General features: G+C 23.2%; 12 protein-coding genes across 12 annotated transcripts; 3 read left to right on the top strand and 9 right to left on the bottom strand.

The window, feature by feature from the left end:
* Positions 1–188: 188 nt before the first annotated feature.
* On the bottom strand, positions 189–2,018 carry HAN_2g258 (hira; the record flags this gene model as incomplete). Its single annotated transcript, XM_001712355.1, has 1 exon — positions 189–2,018. The coding sequence occupies one exon, from the start codon at positions 2,016–2,018 to the stop codon at positions 189–191; it is 1,830 nt and encodes a 609-aa protein (XP_001712407.1).
* Positions 2,019–2,234: 216 nt separating this feature from the next.
* Positions 2,235–2,876, bottom strand: HAN_2g259 (rps6; the record flags this gene model as incomplete). Its single annotated transcript, XM_001712356.1, has 1 exon — positions 2,235–2,876. The coding sequence occupies one exon, from the start codon at positions 2,874–2,876 to the stop codon at positions 2,235–2,237; it is 642 nt and encodes a 213-aa protein (XP_001712408.1).
* A 139-nt stretch (positions 2,877–3,015) lies between these two features.
* Positions 3,016–5,046, top strand: HAN_2g260 (hypothetical protein; the record flags this gene model as incomplete). The annotated part of the gene is made up of 1 exon (XM_001712357.1): positions 3,016–5,046. One exon carries the CDS (start codon positions 3,016–3,018, stop codon positions 5,044–5,046), a length of 2,031 nt encoding a protein of 676 aa, XP_001712409.1.
* A 7-nt stretch (positions 5,047–5,053) lies between these two features.
* HAN_2g261 (hypothetical protein) lies at positions 5,054–5,935 on the bottom strand (the record flags this gene model as incomplete). Its single annotated transcript, XM_001712358.1, has 1 exon — positions 5,054–5,935. One exon carries the CDS (start codon positions 5,933–5,935, stop codon positions 5,054–5,056), a length of 882 nt encoding a protein of 293 aa, XP_001712410.1.
* Positions 5,936–6,048: 113 nt separating this feature from the next.
* On the bottom strand, positions 6,049–6,291 carry HAN_2g262 (hypothetical protein; the record flags this gene model as incomplete). Its single annotated transcript, XM_001712359.1, has 1 exon — positions 6,049–6,291. One exon carries the CDS (start codon positions 6,289–6,291, stop codon positions 6,049–6,051), a length of 243 nt encoding a protein of 80 aa, XP_001712411.1.
* Positions 6,292–6,415: 124 nt separating this feature from the next.
* Positions 6,416–7,423, bottom strand: HAN_2g263 (rpa5; the record flags this gene model as incomplete). Its single annotated transcript, XM_001712360.1, has 1 exon — positions 6,416–7,423. The coding sequence occupies one exon, from the start codon at positions 7,421–7,423 to the stop codon at positions 6,416–6,418; it is 1,008 nt and encodes a 335-aa protein (XP_001712412.1).
* Positions 7,424–7,533: 110 nt separating this feature from the next.
* Positions 7,534–7,995, top strand: HAN_2g264 (ubc2; the record flags this gene model as incomplete). Its single annotated transcript, XM_001712361.1, has 1 exon — positions 7,534–7,995. The coding sequence occupies one exon, from the start codon at positions 7,534–7,536 to the stop codon at positions 7,993–7,995; it is 462 nt and encodes a 153-aa protein (XP_001712413.1).
* A 19-nt stretch (positions 7,996–8,014) lies between these two features.
* HAN_2g265 (hypothetical protein) lies at positions 8,015–8,941 on the top strand (the record flags this gene model as incomplete). Its single annotated transcript, XM_001712362.1, has 1 exon — positions 8,015–8,941. One exon carries the CDS (start codon positions 8,015–8,017, stop codon positions 8,939–8,941), a length of 927 nt encoding a protein of 308 aa, XP_001712414.1.
* A 90-nt stretch (positions 8,942–9,031) lies between these two features.
* Positions 9,032–9,886, bottom strand: HAN_2g266 (fkbp; the record flags this gene model as incomplete). Its single annotated transcript, XM_001712363.1, has 1 exon — positions 9,032–9,886. The coding sequence occupies one exon, from the start codon at positions 9,884–9,886 to the stop codon at positions 9,032–9,034; it is 855 nt and encodes a 284-aa protein (XP_001712415.1).
* A 32-nt stretch (positions 9,887–9,918) lies between these two features.
* On the bottom strand, positions 9,919–10,854 carry HAN_2g267 (hypothetical protein; the record flags this gene model as incomplete). The annotated part of the gene is made up of 1 exon (XM_001712364.1): positions 9,919–10,854. The coding sequence occupies one exon, from the start codon at positions 10,852–10,854 to the stop codon at positions 9,919–9,921; it is 936 nt and encodes a 311-aa protein (XP_001712416.1).
* A 28-nt stretch (positions 10,855–10,882) lies between these two features.
* Positions 10,883–12,067, bottom strand: HAN_2g268 (hypothetical protein; the record flags this gene model as incomplete). Its single annotated transcript, XM_001712365.1, has 1 exon — positions 10,883–12,067. One exon carries the CDS (start codon positions 12,065–12,067, stop codon positions 10,883–10,885), a length of 1,185 nt encoding a protein of 394 aa, XP_001712417.1.
* Positions 12,068–12,118: 51 nt separating this feature from the next.
* HAN_2g269 (hypothetical protein) lies at positions 12,119–14,530 on the bottom strand (the record flags this gene model as incomplete). The annotated part of the gene is made up of 1 exon (XM_001712366.1): positions 12,119–14,530. One exon carries the CDS (start codon positions 14,528–14,530, stop codon positions 12,119–12,121), a length of 2,412 nt encoding a protein of 803 aa, XP_001712418.1.
* Between the last annotated feature and the right edge of the window lie 5 nt (positions 14,531–14,535).

Raw genomic sequence — 14,535 nt, forward strand, 5'->3', positions numbered from 1 at the left:
AAAATAACCAAAAAATCTAAAACGAATTTTTTAGGAATTCTTTTTTAAGTCAATTAATATTTCTAAAAGAACAGTAAATATTTAAAATTTTTCACTTTTGAAGAATGAATTTAAAAGAAATCCGACAAAAGTATTTTTTTAAAAAAAACAAAAATGCTGATCTAAAAATTAACTTTAACTTAATTTTTTTAAAAGAAATAAAGTCCAGAACTTTTTAAAAATAATAGATTGATTAAAAAATTTTTTACTTGTTTTTTATCCAGAGAAAATAAATTTAATTTAATTTTTTTGTTTTCCATAAAATTTTTAAATTCTATAATTCTTAAATATCCGTCACATTCGAATATTTTTAAAAAATTTTCTTGGAAGGTAAAAAAAAAAATTTTCGATGATATTTTTAATATTTTTTTACTATTTTCTATAAAATTTCTTATTCTATAACTTTTTTTCCTCAAAATCAAATTCAAAAATGATTTAATTCCATTTGAAAAAATAAATTTGACAAAAAAAAATTTAAAAAAAGAAATTTTAACTTCGTTTTTACCACATAAAAAAAATTTTTTTTTTTTTTTTTTAGAAAAAAAATTTATTAAATTTGAATCATACTGCTTTTTATCTGATGGAAAAAAAATATTTTTTTGAAATATTGAAAGATTTTTAAAATAAAAAAATCGTTCAGAGCTCCCTTGTTTTAATTTTCTTCTAAAAATTATTTGAAATTTTGGATTTTTTCTAGCCAAACATTTATTTTTCGTTCTTTTAATAAGATAATCAAAAAAATTAGTTTTTTTGGAATTAGAAATTTGTATAAGATTTTTTTTTCTTAAAAAAATTTTTGAAGTAAAAATAATATTTTTATCAATTTTTAATCTTCCAAACTTTAAAAAATAATTTCGAAGAAATTCGAAATGTTCTTGTTTTTTTAAAATTTTTCCTATTTCTTTTTCTTCAAACTGAATTCCTGCTGTGGTACCGTCTAAAAACGATACAAATAATCGATAACCACAAGCAGCCCAGGTCATATCTGTAATTTGGTTTTTTTTTATATTTTTGATTTGAATGCTTGTTCTATATAAAGATGGATTCAATAAATTTATTTTTCCTTCAGTTGACCCTGAAGAAAAAAATGAATAAATTTTTTGGTCTTCTAAATTTCTATAAAGTCTTGGGCTACAACGAATTGCCCGTGTCAAAAAATTTTTACCCACTATACACAATAGTTTTTTAAAACCATCAATTCGACTAAATATCAAAATGGAACTTTTTTTTTTATAAAAAGTATTACATATTATTAAATAATCTCCACAAGTTGACCAAAATGATCTGCTAAACAAGTTTACTTTTTTATTAATTTGAGATTTAATAAATTTTTTTTCTAAATTAATAATTTTAGTTAATTGCCACGAATTAGTATCCCAAAGGAAAATTTTATGATCAGCCCCATGACTAGCCAAAAATTTTCCTGTAGAATCCCATGATACACCTTTTACCCAAGTTGAATGGCCTGAAAGTTTTATTATTAATGATTTTGAATCTAAACTCCAAATTAAAATATTATTATCTAAAGAAGCCGAGGCTAAAAATGAGTTGTTTGGAGTCCAAGCTAAATCTACAATATCCCCGGTATGACTTCGAAAAGTTTGAAAAATTCTCCACATGGTTTTTTGTATCGGATTTTTAACTTTTTCATAAATAATTAAAAAACCATCATCGCCTCCAGAAGCAAAAAGAGATCCATCTAACGACCACCTAATTATATTTACCTGACCTTGGTGTGTATGAAGAACAAATGATGGAATTTTTATTTCATTATTTAGTATATTTTTTTTTTGAGAGTTATCAAATCTTAGAGGGTTTTTTTTTTTAAAAATAAAAATTGTTTTCCAAATTTTTATTATTGAATCCTGACCAGCAGTTAAAAATAATTCATTGAAAGGTTGTATGTCAATAGAAAAAACGGAAATAGGTTTTTTATTTTTTTTCCCATGATAAATCCATTCAAAACTCTTTATTTTCATTTTTATTTTCAAAAAGGATTTTAAAATAATTAAAAGAAAATAAAATTTTTTGTTTAAACATAACCAAATTTTTAGGAATTGGTTTTTTAAGTTTTTTATTTCAAAATATTTAAAAAAAATTTTTTAGAGGAAATTTTCCTTAAAAAACAAAATATTCCACTTCCCTTTTTTCCAAAATTTTTTATGAAAAAAGGAAAACCATTTTGTTAAAAAATATTAATTATTTAAAAATAGCATTTTTCCATACTCCTGTAACTTGTTTTTTGTATTAATAATCTTTTTTTTCTTAACAGAATGAAAAAACCTTTTTCTTTGTAGAGATAAAGGAGTAATGATACGTTGAATTTTTTGACCAGGCTTTTTTTCATCTTTTTTATTTTGTATTATGTATTTGCGTAAATCATTTCCTTTAGAAAGGCGAAAAATTTTTCGGATTTTGCTTGCTCTTTTAGGCCCAATTTTGGTTTTCATTTTGGAATCTGTCAACCCATTAATTTCTTTTCCTTCTTTTATAATCGACAGATTCAAAACTGCAATTTCTGGGGAAACAAAACAACCTCTTACGGATTTCCGAACTTTTTCTCCCTTTTTCATTCCAAATCCTCTGCACCCGGAAACTCCTTTTGATAATAAAAGTTTTACGCGTTTGTTCGATAAAACACCTTCTTTCATAGGAAATCCTTGTTTATCTTGGCCACCTGTTATTTTCAAAATAAAACCCTTCCATTCATCTCCTAAAGAGCTTACATCGATTTCATTTGTTATTTTTTTATCGAAAAAAATTCTTAAATCATTTTCATTTTCGATTTCAATTATTTTTTGGGCTCCATTTTTTGGATTAGCAATATTAAGTTTCATTTTTTATTAAAAATATGTCTATCTTAATTTTATAAATTTTTTATATAAAATTTTGATAATTTTATATGTTAAATTTAGATAATAAAAATTAAAAATTTAATATAAATTAAAAAGCCTCTTTTTGTATAAAATAAAAAAAATGGAAGCACCAGAAGAATGGGAACAAACGCCCACTGAACATGAAATGGAAGCACCAGAATGGGAACAAAAGCCCAATCAACATGAATTTTATATTTTTAATAGTCAGGGAAACACCAACAAAGAAGAACTTGCTCGATTAGCAACAAAGGTTTTAAAACAAACCATCCCGTATGAAAGAAAAAGTCTTCATTACGATTTTTTTAAACCCTGGTATAGAGACTCCGACATTTTATGTATTCATCCAGCCAAAAATAGAGTAACTGGACTAATCGACCATATTTTTCTTTTTTCTTCTGATTATGAAGAAGAATTAGACGAATTAGAAAAGATAAATAAAAGATTCCCTCCGGTAGATAGTCGTGATTCAAGTGATTTGCAAAACTTACAAAATACCCCAAAAATTCAAGAAGACAGTTTTTTCCCTGAAATTAACCCTTGGATTATTGATCAACTATTCACTGGGAAAAATTCGCTTTATTTTAAGGAAGGCTTAAAAAAACAAAATATTATACAACATAAAAAAGTGGTTTTTGAACTTTGTAATGGAGAAGAATACTCTTCCTTATTGATTGAAAAAGCATATTTATTCACTGGGCTTTTTTTGGCAGATGAAATTATTATAAACATTTCCCTAGAAGATTGTGGTTACTTAGGAAATAATTCTAGATTTGATACTATTTATAAGATTTTTATGGCATATACACTTGCTCTGAAAGATGGTTTGTGGTATGAAAATAGAGAAAAAAAATTTTTTATTTTAATTAGAGCAGAACAATGTTCCTCCGAAATTGCAAATGCTGTTTATCAATCATATCAAACATTTCTGCAAGAAATGTTACTCGAAATAAAAAGATTATCACAATATTCAGAAGATCCAAATTTTTTGGCTCTTTTTAATGGAGACGAACCTCCTTTTAGTTTTAATTTTCTTACTTATTCCCGGGAATCAATACTAAAAACTGGAGAGATATTGTTTGAACATTTGATGATTCCTGACCAATTAAGCTTTTGGGAAGAAAACGCCCTGGAAAAATTAGACGCTCACCCTGACTATTTAAAAGAATTTCTTACCGAGGAGAAATCAATAAAAAATGGTTTATGTTATACTATTCCTCCTTATTTTATTTCAGATTTAATTGATTATTTTGATAGATTTGCCGAAGAAAATATAAATTTCTACAAGAGTTTAGCTTTTTCCGAAATCGAACCTATTGAAATTATTTCTGAAGCAGCCTGTTCAAAAGTTGTTTATGTTACTCTTGAACTTGTAAAATGTGTGATGCGTCCTTGGCATAAATTGATTAATTCAGGTTGGGTACAAGGATTAGGAAAAGAACTTGACCAATTAGTTAAAAAAATTGAAGAATTTTATGAAAGAGAAGCTGGGATTTTTAAACACACAAAAGCTTACCAAAGAAAACTAGACCAATTAACAGAATGTTTTTTTATGGAATGTAGAGTCACATTTCAACCCCAAATGAATCATCTGAAAGAAAATCTTAAACAATATTTCAAAAGCGCATGTAGTAATATCGGCTTAACCGAAGGTATCGAAAGAGATTTAAATCGATTGATATATTTATTTGATGAAGAATTCGTAAATCAAGCAAAATCAAGCATTCCTGATTGTGCAAAAAAAACATGGAGCTATAACTATGAACGAGAAAATTTAAAAAAATATATGATCGAACTTGTCGATGAAAAAATGAAAATGACTTATTACAAAGGACTTCTTGTGAAAAAAGCAAAAACTCCAATTTCTATTTGGTTTCATGCTTTATTTCCCCATCCTTTTGGAAAAGATCTTTCAAACGAACCTTTTACTACTGAAGACACGTTTTCTTTTGATACTAGAGAAATCCACCGTCGAAGCAAAGCCTCCTTGATGCGACATGTTCTAGCTAGAAAAGTCGAATGGGAAACACCTCAGAAAGATAAAGCAAGCAGTAAAGTCGAAGTATCTCAGGAAGATTATGTTTTTAAGGAAAATCCGAAAAAAGCAATAAAACGATTGGAAAAAAATCGTTAAATTTTAATTAAAAAGAAAAAACAAATCCACAAACAAAACAATTTGTAAATAAAAAATTAAAGATAGAAAAACAAATTGGACACGAAAACTTTTTTTTTGCTATTAGATTTGTTGTGTTTTTTTTATTTAAGATTTTTGTAGAAAAAGGCAAAATATAAAATTCTCGTGAAAAAGGCGACGTTAAAAATAAAGACAATAATATGGTTATAAATTCTTCAGTAAAAGCAAGTTCGAACAAATTTTTCAAAGGTCTACAATAAATCCCTTTAGTCTTTTCTGACAAAAAATGGAAAAAAAAACAATCTTTTCTACCAAATAAAAGTGTGTCAAATGAAAATTTGTTTTTTTGGGCTAAAAAAAACAACTGATTTGAAAACGCAATATGTTCTTTTCTAGTTTTTGAAGAAATTATACTTGTAATCTTAATTTTATTTTTAATTTTTTTTGTTTTTCCAGCGATATAAACTATTAAATCTAAACTGGACATTAAATTTTTTAATTGCATTGAGTTTCTCTTTTTATTTTCAAAAAATTGTAATCTAAGGATTTTCAATTCTTGTAAAAATAATTTTTTCAAAAAGAGAAAAATTTTTTTATTCAAATTTTGGTTTTTTTTTTTATTTGAAATTGGAAATATCCATTTTGAATTTTGACTAGTGAAAATTAAATAAAAAAAGTTAATTTCGTTTTTGGAAACAAATAAGTCCAAAAAAAAATTCGTTTGCTCAAAAATTCTTTTTTCAAAGGCCTTAATTTTTGAAAAAAAATTTTTTAAATGGAATAATTTATTACTTTTAATTTCTTTAGAATATAAAAATTCAAAAACCAATTCTGAATCTATTATTAAAAATAAATCTTGAGTATTGTATTTGGGTACATTTTCGCTCATAAATTTTTTTCGAAAAAAAAAAATGTTTCGGGGTTTTTTATCAAAGGGTTTGTACAATCTTAATAATAATTTGTTAAAAAGAAAAATTTACAATACCTTTTTTTTTAAAAAATTTATAAAATTGAAAAAAAACAAATTTTTGACCCATTTATAATTATTTTTTTATACAATTTATTATTTTTTGTGGTTTTCCCTAAATTCAGTTTGATTACATAATTAAAAGAAAAATTGGATTGGGTATCGAAATTCATAAAAGTTCCGATGAAATTTATTTGTTTTTTTACCAAAATAAAAACTAGATTTTTTTTTGATAGAAAAAAAAATCGAAAAGGGCTGTTATAATAAATTTTTTCCATTGGAGAAGTTTATAAAAAAAAAATTCATAAAAGTTATTTTAAACCGTTTTAAAAGTCTAACAAAAAACAAGAAGAACTAATTCTTTAGATTGGAAATTTCAGATTTGAACAAAAAATGTTAATGTTAATTTTCTTCTTTTTGAAAATTTTGATATAAAGATAAAAGAGATTGATTGCATTTCCCAACTAGTAAAAAAATAGCCCGATGAAACAAAATTTCTGGAGAGAAGATTCCCGTAGTTTCGATTATGAAAGTAATTTTTTGGTTATTTCTTCCAATTCTAATTTTTGGAACAACATATTTAGGAAAATCAATACATTCTTTGCACATTGTACAGTAATTTGGAGAAGAAACAAAAAGTCTTTTCAAAGAAAAAAGGGAAAATTCTTCTAGATCGAATACTTTCATGGGGCATTTTTGTACTAAAAAAACGGCTTCCTTCCCAAAAATTTCAGAAATAATTTTAATTTTTGGAAATATTTTATAAAAAGTCGATCCAACAGGAGAAAATTTTGCGTGATTATTTCCTATTCCAATTAAAGATTCACACTCACATTCGATTTTTTGCCCTGGATTAAGTTTTGCAATTAAAATATCTTTAAAAACAGGTTTTACTGGAACATTTTTAAAAAAGGATTTTAAAACTCCATATTTTTTCCATTTTAATGATTTTGAATAAATTGAAATGTTTTTAAAAAAATTATTAGGATGATTTGCTCTTAAATTTAGAATAATTTTAAGAAAATTTTGAGTCTTTTTTTTTACTGAATAATCGATAAAATGGGGCGAAACGAAGAGTGGGATCATTCCAAGTCTATGAGCAATAATTTCATCATTTAAAATAGAAGAATTATCATAAAAAAAAACTTTTTCTATTCCGAAAATTGAAATTTCACTTAGTAAAATTCTTCTTAGGGCATTGGAAAAAGAAAAGTCGAAACCTTTTATTTGAAATATCAATTCCTCTTGATTTTTTTTTATGGCTTTTATGGATATTCCATAACGAAAATCCGAAATCGAAAAAGGATTTTGGTTTTCAATAAAATTTTTACTCCCAATAAAAGATTTGTTAAATTGTATTTGTTCAAGATGTTTCAGAACCTTTTTTTTATTTTTGTTTTGTTTTTTCATTTTTCTTTTTCTGTTTTTTTTTCGAAAAAATTGTTTTATTTTCTTTTTAAAATTAAATTTAAATTGTAAAAAAAAAGCATAAATGATTAAAATCGGCAAAAAAAATCAAGATGTCTAAATTTAGTAAAAGAAAACTAATTGCTGATTTAAAAAGTTTGAATCAGGAAGGAAGTAGAAAAATTTTTTCATCTCCTTTTGAAACTAATTTATTTTTTTGGAAATCAATAATTTTGGGCCCTTATTTAACTCCTATGAATAATGGAGTTTTTAAATTATTCCTCGAGTTTTCTAATAATTATCCAAATTCTCCCCCAAAAGTTAAAATGATAAAAGAAAAACCTTTTCATCCAAATATTTATGTTAATGGTCAAATTTGTTTAGATATTTTACAAAAAAAATGGAGTCCTGGTTTCAGTTTAGAAACTATTTTGACGAGCATTCAATGTTTGTTAGGTGATCCTAATACCGAAAGTCCAGCATATTTGGCTGCTTCTGAATTATACGTTACAAATCGCTTTGAATATTATAGAAAAGTAGTTAAAGTCTCTAAAAAAAGTTGGAGATTTTCATAATTAAATAATTAAATTTTGGATGACCACTTTTAACCAAATTTTTATGCCACCCCAAATTTTAAAAAATTTTAAAAAATATTGCTTTTATTGGAATTCTTTTTATTTTTTTCTGAAACAAAATTTTGTTTTTTTTTTATCATACAGAAAAAAAAATTTTTCTTTCCCAAAAAATAAAATCAAATTGAAATTTTTAAAATTTTTTAAAAAAATTCATCAAAATTCTTATTTTCAACTCCAAATTCAGGGACTAAAGTTTAAGCCTTTTTTAAGTGGAAAAGATATAAAAAAAAAAAATAAAAAAATTCAGAACCGATTGATTAAAATAATTCAACAAAAAAATATCGAAGGAAAAGAAGGTTTTTTTTTAACAGGAATTTTTCAATTTAAAAAATTATCTATTTTGTTCCTAATAAAAGATAAAAAAATTTCTACTCGTTTGAAGAATTTTTCTACAAAAAATTTATTTGAAGAAACCAAAAACGAAATTAAATTATTTTTAAACATTAATTTAATTAAATCAGCTTTAAATCGAAAGCATAATTTAGGGTGTGGTTGGCTTTTTTATGACAAATCACAAAAAAAGGAAAATTTTTGGTTTTCATATTTTTCGTCTTGTTTTAATATAATGACTAGATATCAAACTATTAATGAAAAAAGTAATTTCAAAAAAGAAATTAAAATTTCTGATTTCTCAAAAAATGCTAAAAAAAAAGATTTCGAATTTTTCCAAATTTTTGAGAATAAAACTCTAGTAAAAAGTTTTAAAAATATTAAAGATAAATTATTAATTTTAGAAGGAAAAAGCTTAAGAACTCTTTTTCATTTTGATGAAAAAAAAAATTTTTTCGCTTGGCGAAATAGAGCATATCAGAGGACTTTTTTAAATTTTCTTGTTTTTAAAAACCCAAACATTAAAAAATTTGAACCACGAGTTTATTTCGGTTAAGGAAAATTTTTTAATTTTTTTTTTAATTTTTTTTTTTATTAGCTTTATTTATTTATTATTTAATATCAACTGGTTTCCCTCTCTTTCGATTTATTTAACCAAATTTAAATTATAATTCGGCTCCACATATCCTTGATGAATACCTCCTACTGATAAAACAAAATAAAATAACAAAAAAACCAAAGCAAAAACAAGAATAAATGTAATACTAGGATTTAACCACCAAGGGGCTTTTTCCCCGCTTTGGCTTTGAAAGGGGGAAATGAAAAAAAAATTTCCCATTTTATTTTCTTTTTCGGTTGTATTTTTCTGTAATATTTTTTTTTCAAATTCTTCTGCAATTTTTTCGGGAGTTCTGGGAAGCTCTTGATTAAGATTTGAAGATGATCCTTTTTTAAAATCTAAATTATTGATTTCTAATAATTCGATTTCAAAAAAAAGTTTTGCATTTGGTGGAATTATTGGGGGAATTCCTTTTTTTTTGTATCCATATTTTGAACTGATGATTAATTCAGCTTTTTCTCCTAATTCCATTGTTTTAATTCCTATTTCCCAACCTTTAATCACTTTCCCTTGATCGATTTCAAAAACATAGGGATCTTTTCTGTCTAGAGAAGAATCGAAAACTTGGCCATTTTCAAGTTTTCCGGTGTAATGAACTTTAACAGTTGATTGAGTTTGAGGTTTAATTCCTTTTCCTTTTTTTAATATTTTTTTAACAATTCCTTTATCCTCAGTCAAATATTCCTCTTTTTCAAAAAGTTCCTCATTGTTAGAGCTAGAAATTTTCAAATTTGTTACGGATTTTTTTTTAATTTCGAAGTTTTTATAAGTTTTGGAAAAATTCGAAGCTAAGTTTAATGAAGTAGGCATTCTAGATTTTTTTGGAAAGGTTGGTTTTACACTTTTAATGCTGGAAATAAAAATAAATGAAAAAGTTTGCATATCTAAAAAAGGCAATATTAAATCTGTCTTTGTTATTTATAAAAAAAAAAACTTTTTGAAGGTTTTTTTTTAAAAAAGACCCACGCTTTTTTTTTTACCGTAAAATTGCTCCAAAAAATCTCAGCTTTTTTCTGGTTAAATCCTGAGGTCTTTCTTCTATTTACTATTAATTTAAAATTCAAATACTCTTTTTCTTTCTTAAATTTATGGAAACCTTTGGTGTAAAAGTTTTTTATATTTGAAAAATTTTTTTTCTCCAAAATTAATGAAAATTTTTTTCTATTTTTTGGTTTAACAAAGTAGGTTTGATTCAAATTAATTCCTGAGAAATAATAGGATTTTTTTTTTCTTTTTTTTTTTTTTTCTTTTAAAAAATCAATTATTTTTAGTCTTTTAAAATTAAAAAAAGGAACGTATCTAAAATCTAACCAAATGTTTAACAAATTGATCTCTAAACCATTAAACTTTTTAAACAAATTCTGACTTATTTTGTTGGATTTTAATTTAATCAAGAATAAAAGTTCATTTTTCTTTTGAAGATATTTATTTTTTAATTTTTTAATTTTTCTGTTTTTTAAAAATTTTTTCCAGTTCATTTTTTCTATTTCCTTGTTAAACATTTTTTCTTTCTTTTCCATAGAAAATATCAAGTTCTTCTTCCAAAAATACAAAAGAAAAAACACTATCAATTCTATTTTTAGATTTTTAAAAAGAAATTTAAAAAAAAGATAAAACTTTTTATTTGAAAAAGTTCTGAATTTTTGTTTGCTTAATAAAAGATACTTCGAAGCTGTTTTTTTGAAAAAAAATTTTCTTTTTGATTTTTTAGTTTTCCTAAATTTTAAGTCTTTAATGAAATCAATGTCTGAATTTTCATTTTTTTCTAATCCTTTTTTTAATCGATAATAAATTCTTTCTTTAAAATTTAAAAAGAAATATTCTTTTTTTATAAGAGATTGAAAAAACATAAAAAAAAAAATTTTTATTTAAAAATAGTTATTTATAATTAAAATAACATTTTCCCGTCAAACGATCAAGTAAAAAGTTTTTTTTGAAATATTTACTAATATATTGTAGCCAAAATTGTAAATCAATAAGATCTACTTCTAAAATTTCATTTAGATTTATAATTAAAACTGTTTTAAAAGAGCTTGATAAAACTTTGATATTATTTAAAATTATTTCAGCCCTAATTTTCCTTAACAAACGAAAAACAAGATTTTTTGAAATTTGCAAATCTTTATTCAAAATTCTTATCAATCTTACTTTAAATTTTGACCAAATAATCAATTGCCCAGACGAAAGTATAATTAAAAATTGATTGATTAATTTAATTTTCTTTATAATTGCTTCGGAAAAAATTATTCGAAACAAAAAAGAATCCTTTTTATGATTTTTTTGAACTAAAAAATAAAAAAAAATAAAAAAAAATTCAACAGTTGAATGTAAGCCTTTTGGTTTCTCTCTCTCTATTTCTTTGAATCTAACGGAATATAATTTGCAAATTTGTAAATTTTTAAAATTGATTTTAATTAAATTTCGAATTATTTGTTCAAAAAAACATAGCCGAGATTTTTTTAAACTTAAAGTCGAAAAAGTATCTTTGATTTTATCATTAATAATTACTCCTGCTGTAGGAAAATTTTTATGATCAATATTTATTCTAATCTGTTCCAAATAAATTTGAAAATTTTCAGGAGTTATTGTTAAAAAAAACGGTTGATTTTCGTTATTTTTTTCTAAAAAATTCTTTTTTCGAATTTTTCCTTTGGATTCCTTAAAAGAACAATGGAAAAAAATTATTCTTTCGATAGAAAAATCTTTGGAAACTTTGCTTTGAAAAATTTCAAAACAAAGTTTGGAGATTTTTTTGAGAAATTTTATTGGAAAATTCTTTAAAAAATTTTCTAAATTTTCTTCATTTGAAATTTTCCTCAATCCACCAATTTTATCCCAAATAAAAACAAAATTAATCAAAAATTCAGAATATGAAAACCAGGAATTCTTTTCAATTAAAAACTTGAAAAATTTTTGATTTTTGGAAAAAAAATATTTTTTTAATTTCAAAGAATTTTTTTTTTTTTTATTGATCAAGAAAATATTTTTGATTTGATTAATTTTTAATTTTTTTAAAATCCTTAATTTTAAAAAATTCAATTCATCAAAAGCATGTTGAGTCATGGTATTTAAGTTTTAAATTATTTTTTATTTTATATAAAATCAAATAAAAAATTAATTCAAACTTTCTAAACAATAAATTAATCTAGAAAATTCCAAAAAACTTCGCTTTAACAAATTTCCAAAAAATTTCGCTGAAAATTTTTTTTCCCTACAATATCTTATCAATTGTAAAAAAAATTTCAAAATTTTTTTTTTATAAAAGCTACAAATTAATTCTTCTAAAAAAACTTCAAAAAAAAATCCTAAAAATGAAATTTGATTTTTCAATTTGTGCTTTTTTATTCTTAAACTTAGTTCTTTACAAAGCATTATTTTTTTTCCAAAATTTCCAATCAAGAAAAAACTCGAATCAGAAAATTTTGTTTTAAAAAGATTTTTAATAATTTTCTTTAGTTTTTCAATTTTTTTTGGCATAAACGGTTCAAAATCTTCACTTTTTTTTAAAAAAAACCCTGATTTTTTTTCTTTTTTAAAATTAAATTTTTTTTGAAAAAGGTTTTTTTTTTTGCTTCCATTTTTTCTAGTTTTAATTTTAATGATAGTTCCATTTTCTTCTTTAAAACAATTATTTTTTTCTTTTTTTTCTTCTTTGTAAATCAAAATTTTCCAAAAGCCCAGATTAGTTGTAAAAGAATGAGCTGTCGCCAAAAGCTTTGATTCTTTATCCATATCAAATGAAACAACGGGAAATTTGCAAAAAATAGAATTAATTATTTTTCCAGAAACTAAATTCCAAATTTTAATAGAATTGTCTAAAGAAGTTGTAATAATATTTCTGTAATTATTAAAAGGCTTAAACTCAGTAATTTGTCCAGAATGGCCTCTTAAACTTTTTTTTATTGAAAAATTTTCAGGCAAAATCACGTGAACGTTATGGAAGCTTGTTATCGCTAAAATAAAGTCGCATTCTTTAGTCCACCTTATTTTTAGAATTTTTCCTTTTAATTTTATTTTTTTTGGATTTTCAAGGTTTTTCCACTTCCATAATTTTAGAGTTCCATGCAAACAACCAGATACGAAAAAATTCCCTTTTTTATTAATCGATAGAGTATTTACCAAACAATTTTTTCTTTTCTCTTTAATTTTATGATGATTTAAAAAAGTTTTGTAATATTTGGAAGAAAAATAATCAAAAATAAAAATTTTATTATTTGTACAACCATATAAAACTTTTTTTTGCTTTGGAAAAACAGAAATAGAAACAATATTTTTAATTTGTTTTGAATGTTTTTTTTTTTCCAATAATACTTGAATTGAATTTTTATTCGATATCCAAAAAAAAAGGGGATATCCATCTTCAAAAAAATTAAAAATTAACAAAATATGATTGGGGTTAAAGTCCTGAATCTTTATAATGATTTGTTTTATAATTTTTTTTTCTGAAAAATTTTTTAAATTTTTTTGGAAAAAAAATTTCGAAAAAAAATTTCTGAAAACATTTTTTAAATTTGGAATTCCTGTTTTATCGATATATATAATTTCACTTTTTTTACTTGAATGGAATTGAATTTTTTCTATTGGAGAAAAATTTCCTTTTTTTTCTTTGATAAAAATAAAATTGTTTTTACTTGTTGAAAATTTAAAAATTTTTATCGAATTATCAAAAACGTTTATTGAAAAAAACAATTTGGAAAAAAATAGAAAATTCCCAAAAAAATTTTCGAAATTAAAATTTTTTGTTTTAAGCAGCTTTTTTTTTTTTTTTTTCGAATCATAAATGAAACCTTTTTTTCCAGAAAAAATTATTACAGAATTTTTCATAAAATATAATGGAAAAACTTTTTCAATTTTTTTAAATCCACTAAATTTAAAATTTTTTTCAAACCTTTCTAAAAAAAAGTTAAAAACTAAAATTTGGTGGTTTTTTAAAATTAAATATATTTTATTGGTTTTTTGGATTGGGATAAATGAGAGGATTAAATCGTGAACTTTTAACTTGACAATTTTTAAAATTTTTAAAGGAAATAAAGTCCACAATTCTATTAACCCAATTTCCGAAAACCCAAAAAGAACAATCTCCAAATTATTTCTTTGTATTATTTTTACATCCGTTATTTTTGAAATAAAATTTTGCTCTTTAATTATATTTAATTTCCAGGGGTTAAAAATTTGGATTTTTTTTTCTTTTTTATAAAAAACCAAAAAAAAATCCTGTTTTTGAATCACTTTTGTAATTTTTTTTTTTTTAAAATAAAACCTCGTAGTTGGGATAAAATGATCAAGTACAACCAGAGTTTTATCAAAAGCAACTATGGTTCGATTTTTCAAAATTGAATTGGATTTTATAGCTTCAACTGGATGTAGGAAGGGAGTTCGAGCTTTAATTGCTAAGCTTCGAAAACTAAACAAATTGACCGCCGAATGAATTGAAAGTAAAAAAAAAATTTTTTTCTTTATTCTAAAAAAAAAAGGTTTTGTAAATCCAGAGATAGTTCCGAAAGTTTTTTTTGGAATTAAATACATTTTTA

The sequence above is a fragment of the Hemiselmis andersenii genome, chromosome 2 (assembly GCF_000018645.1).
Source record: "Hemiselmis andersenii chromosome 2, complete sequence; nucleomorph".
Taxonomy (NCBI): domain Eukaryota; class Cryptophyceae; order Cryptomonadales; family Hemiselmidaceae; genus Hemiselmis; species Hemiselmis andersenii.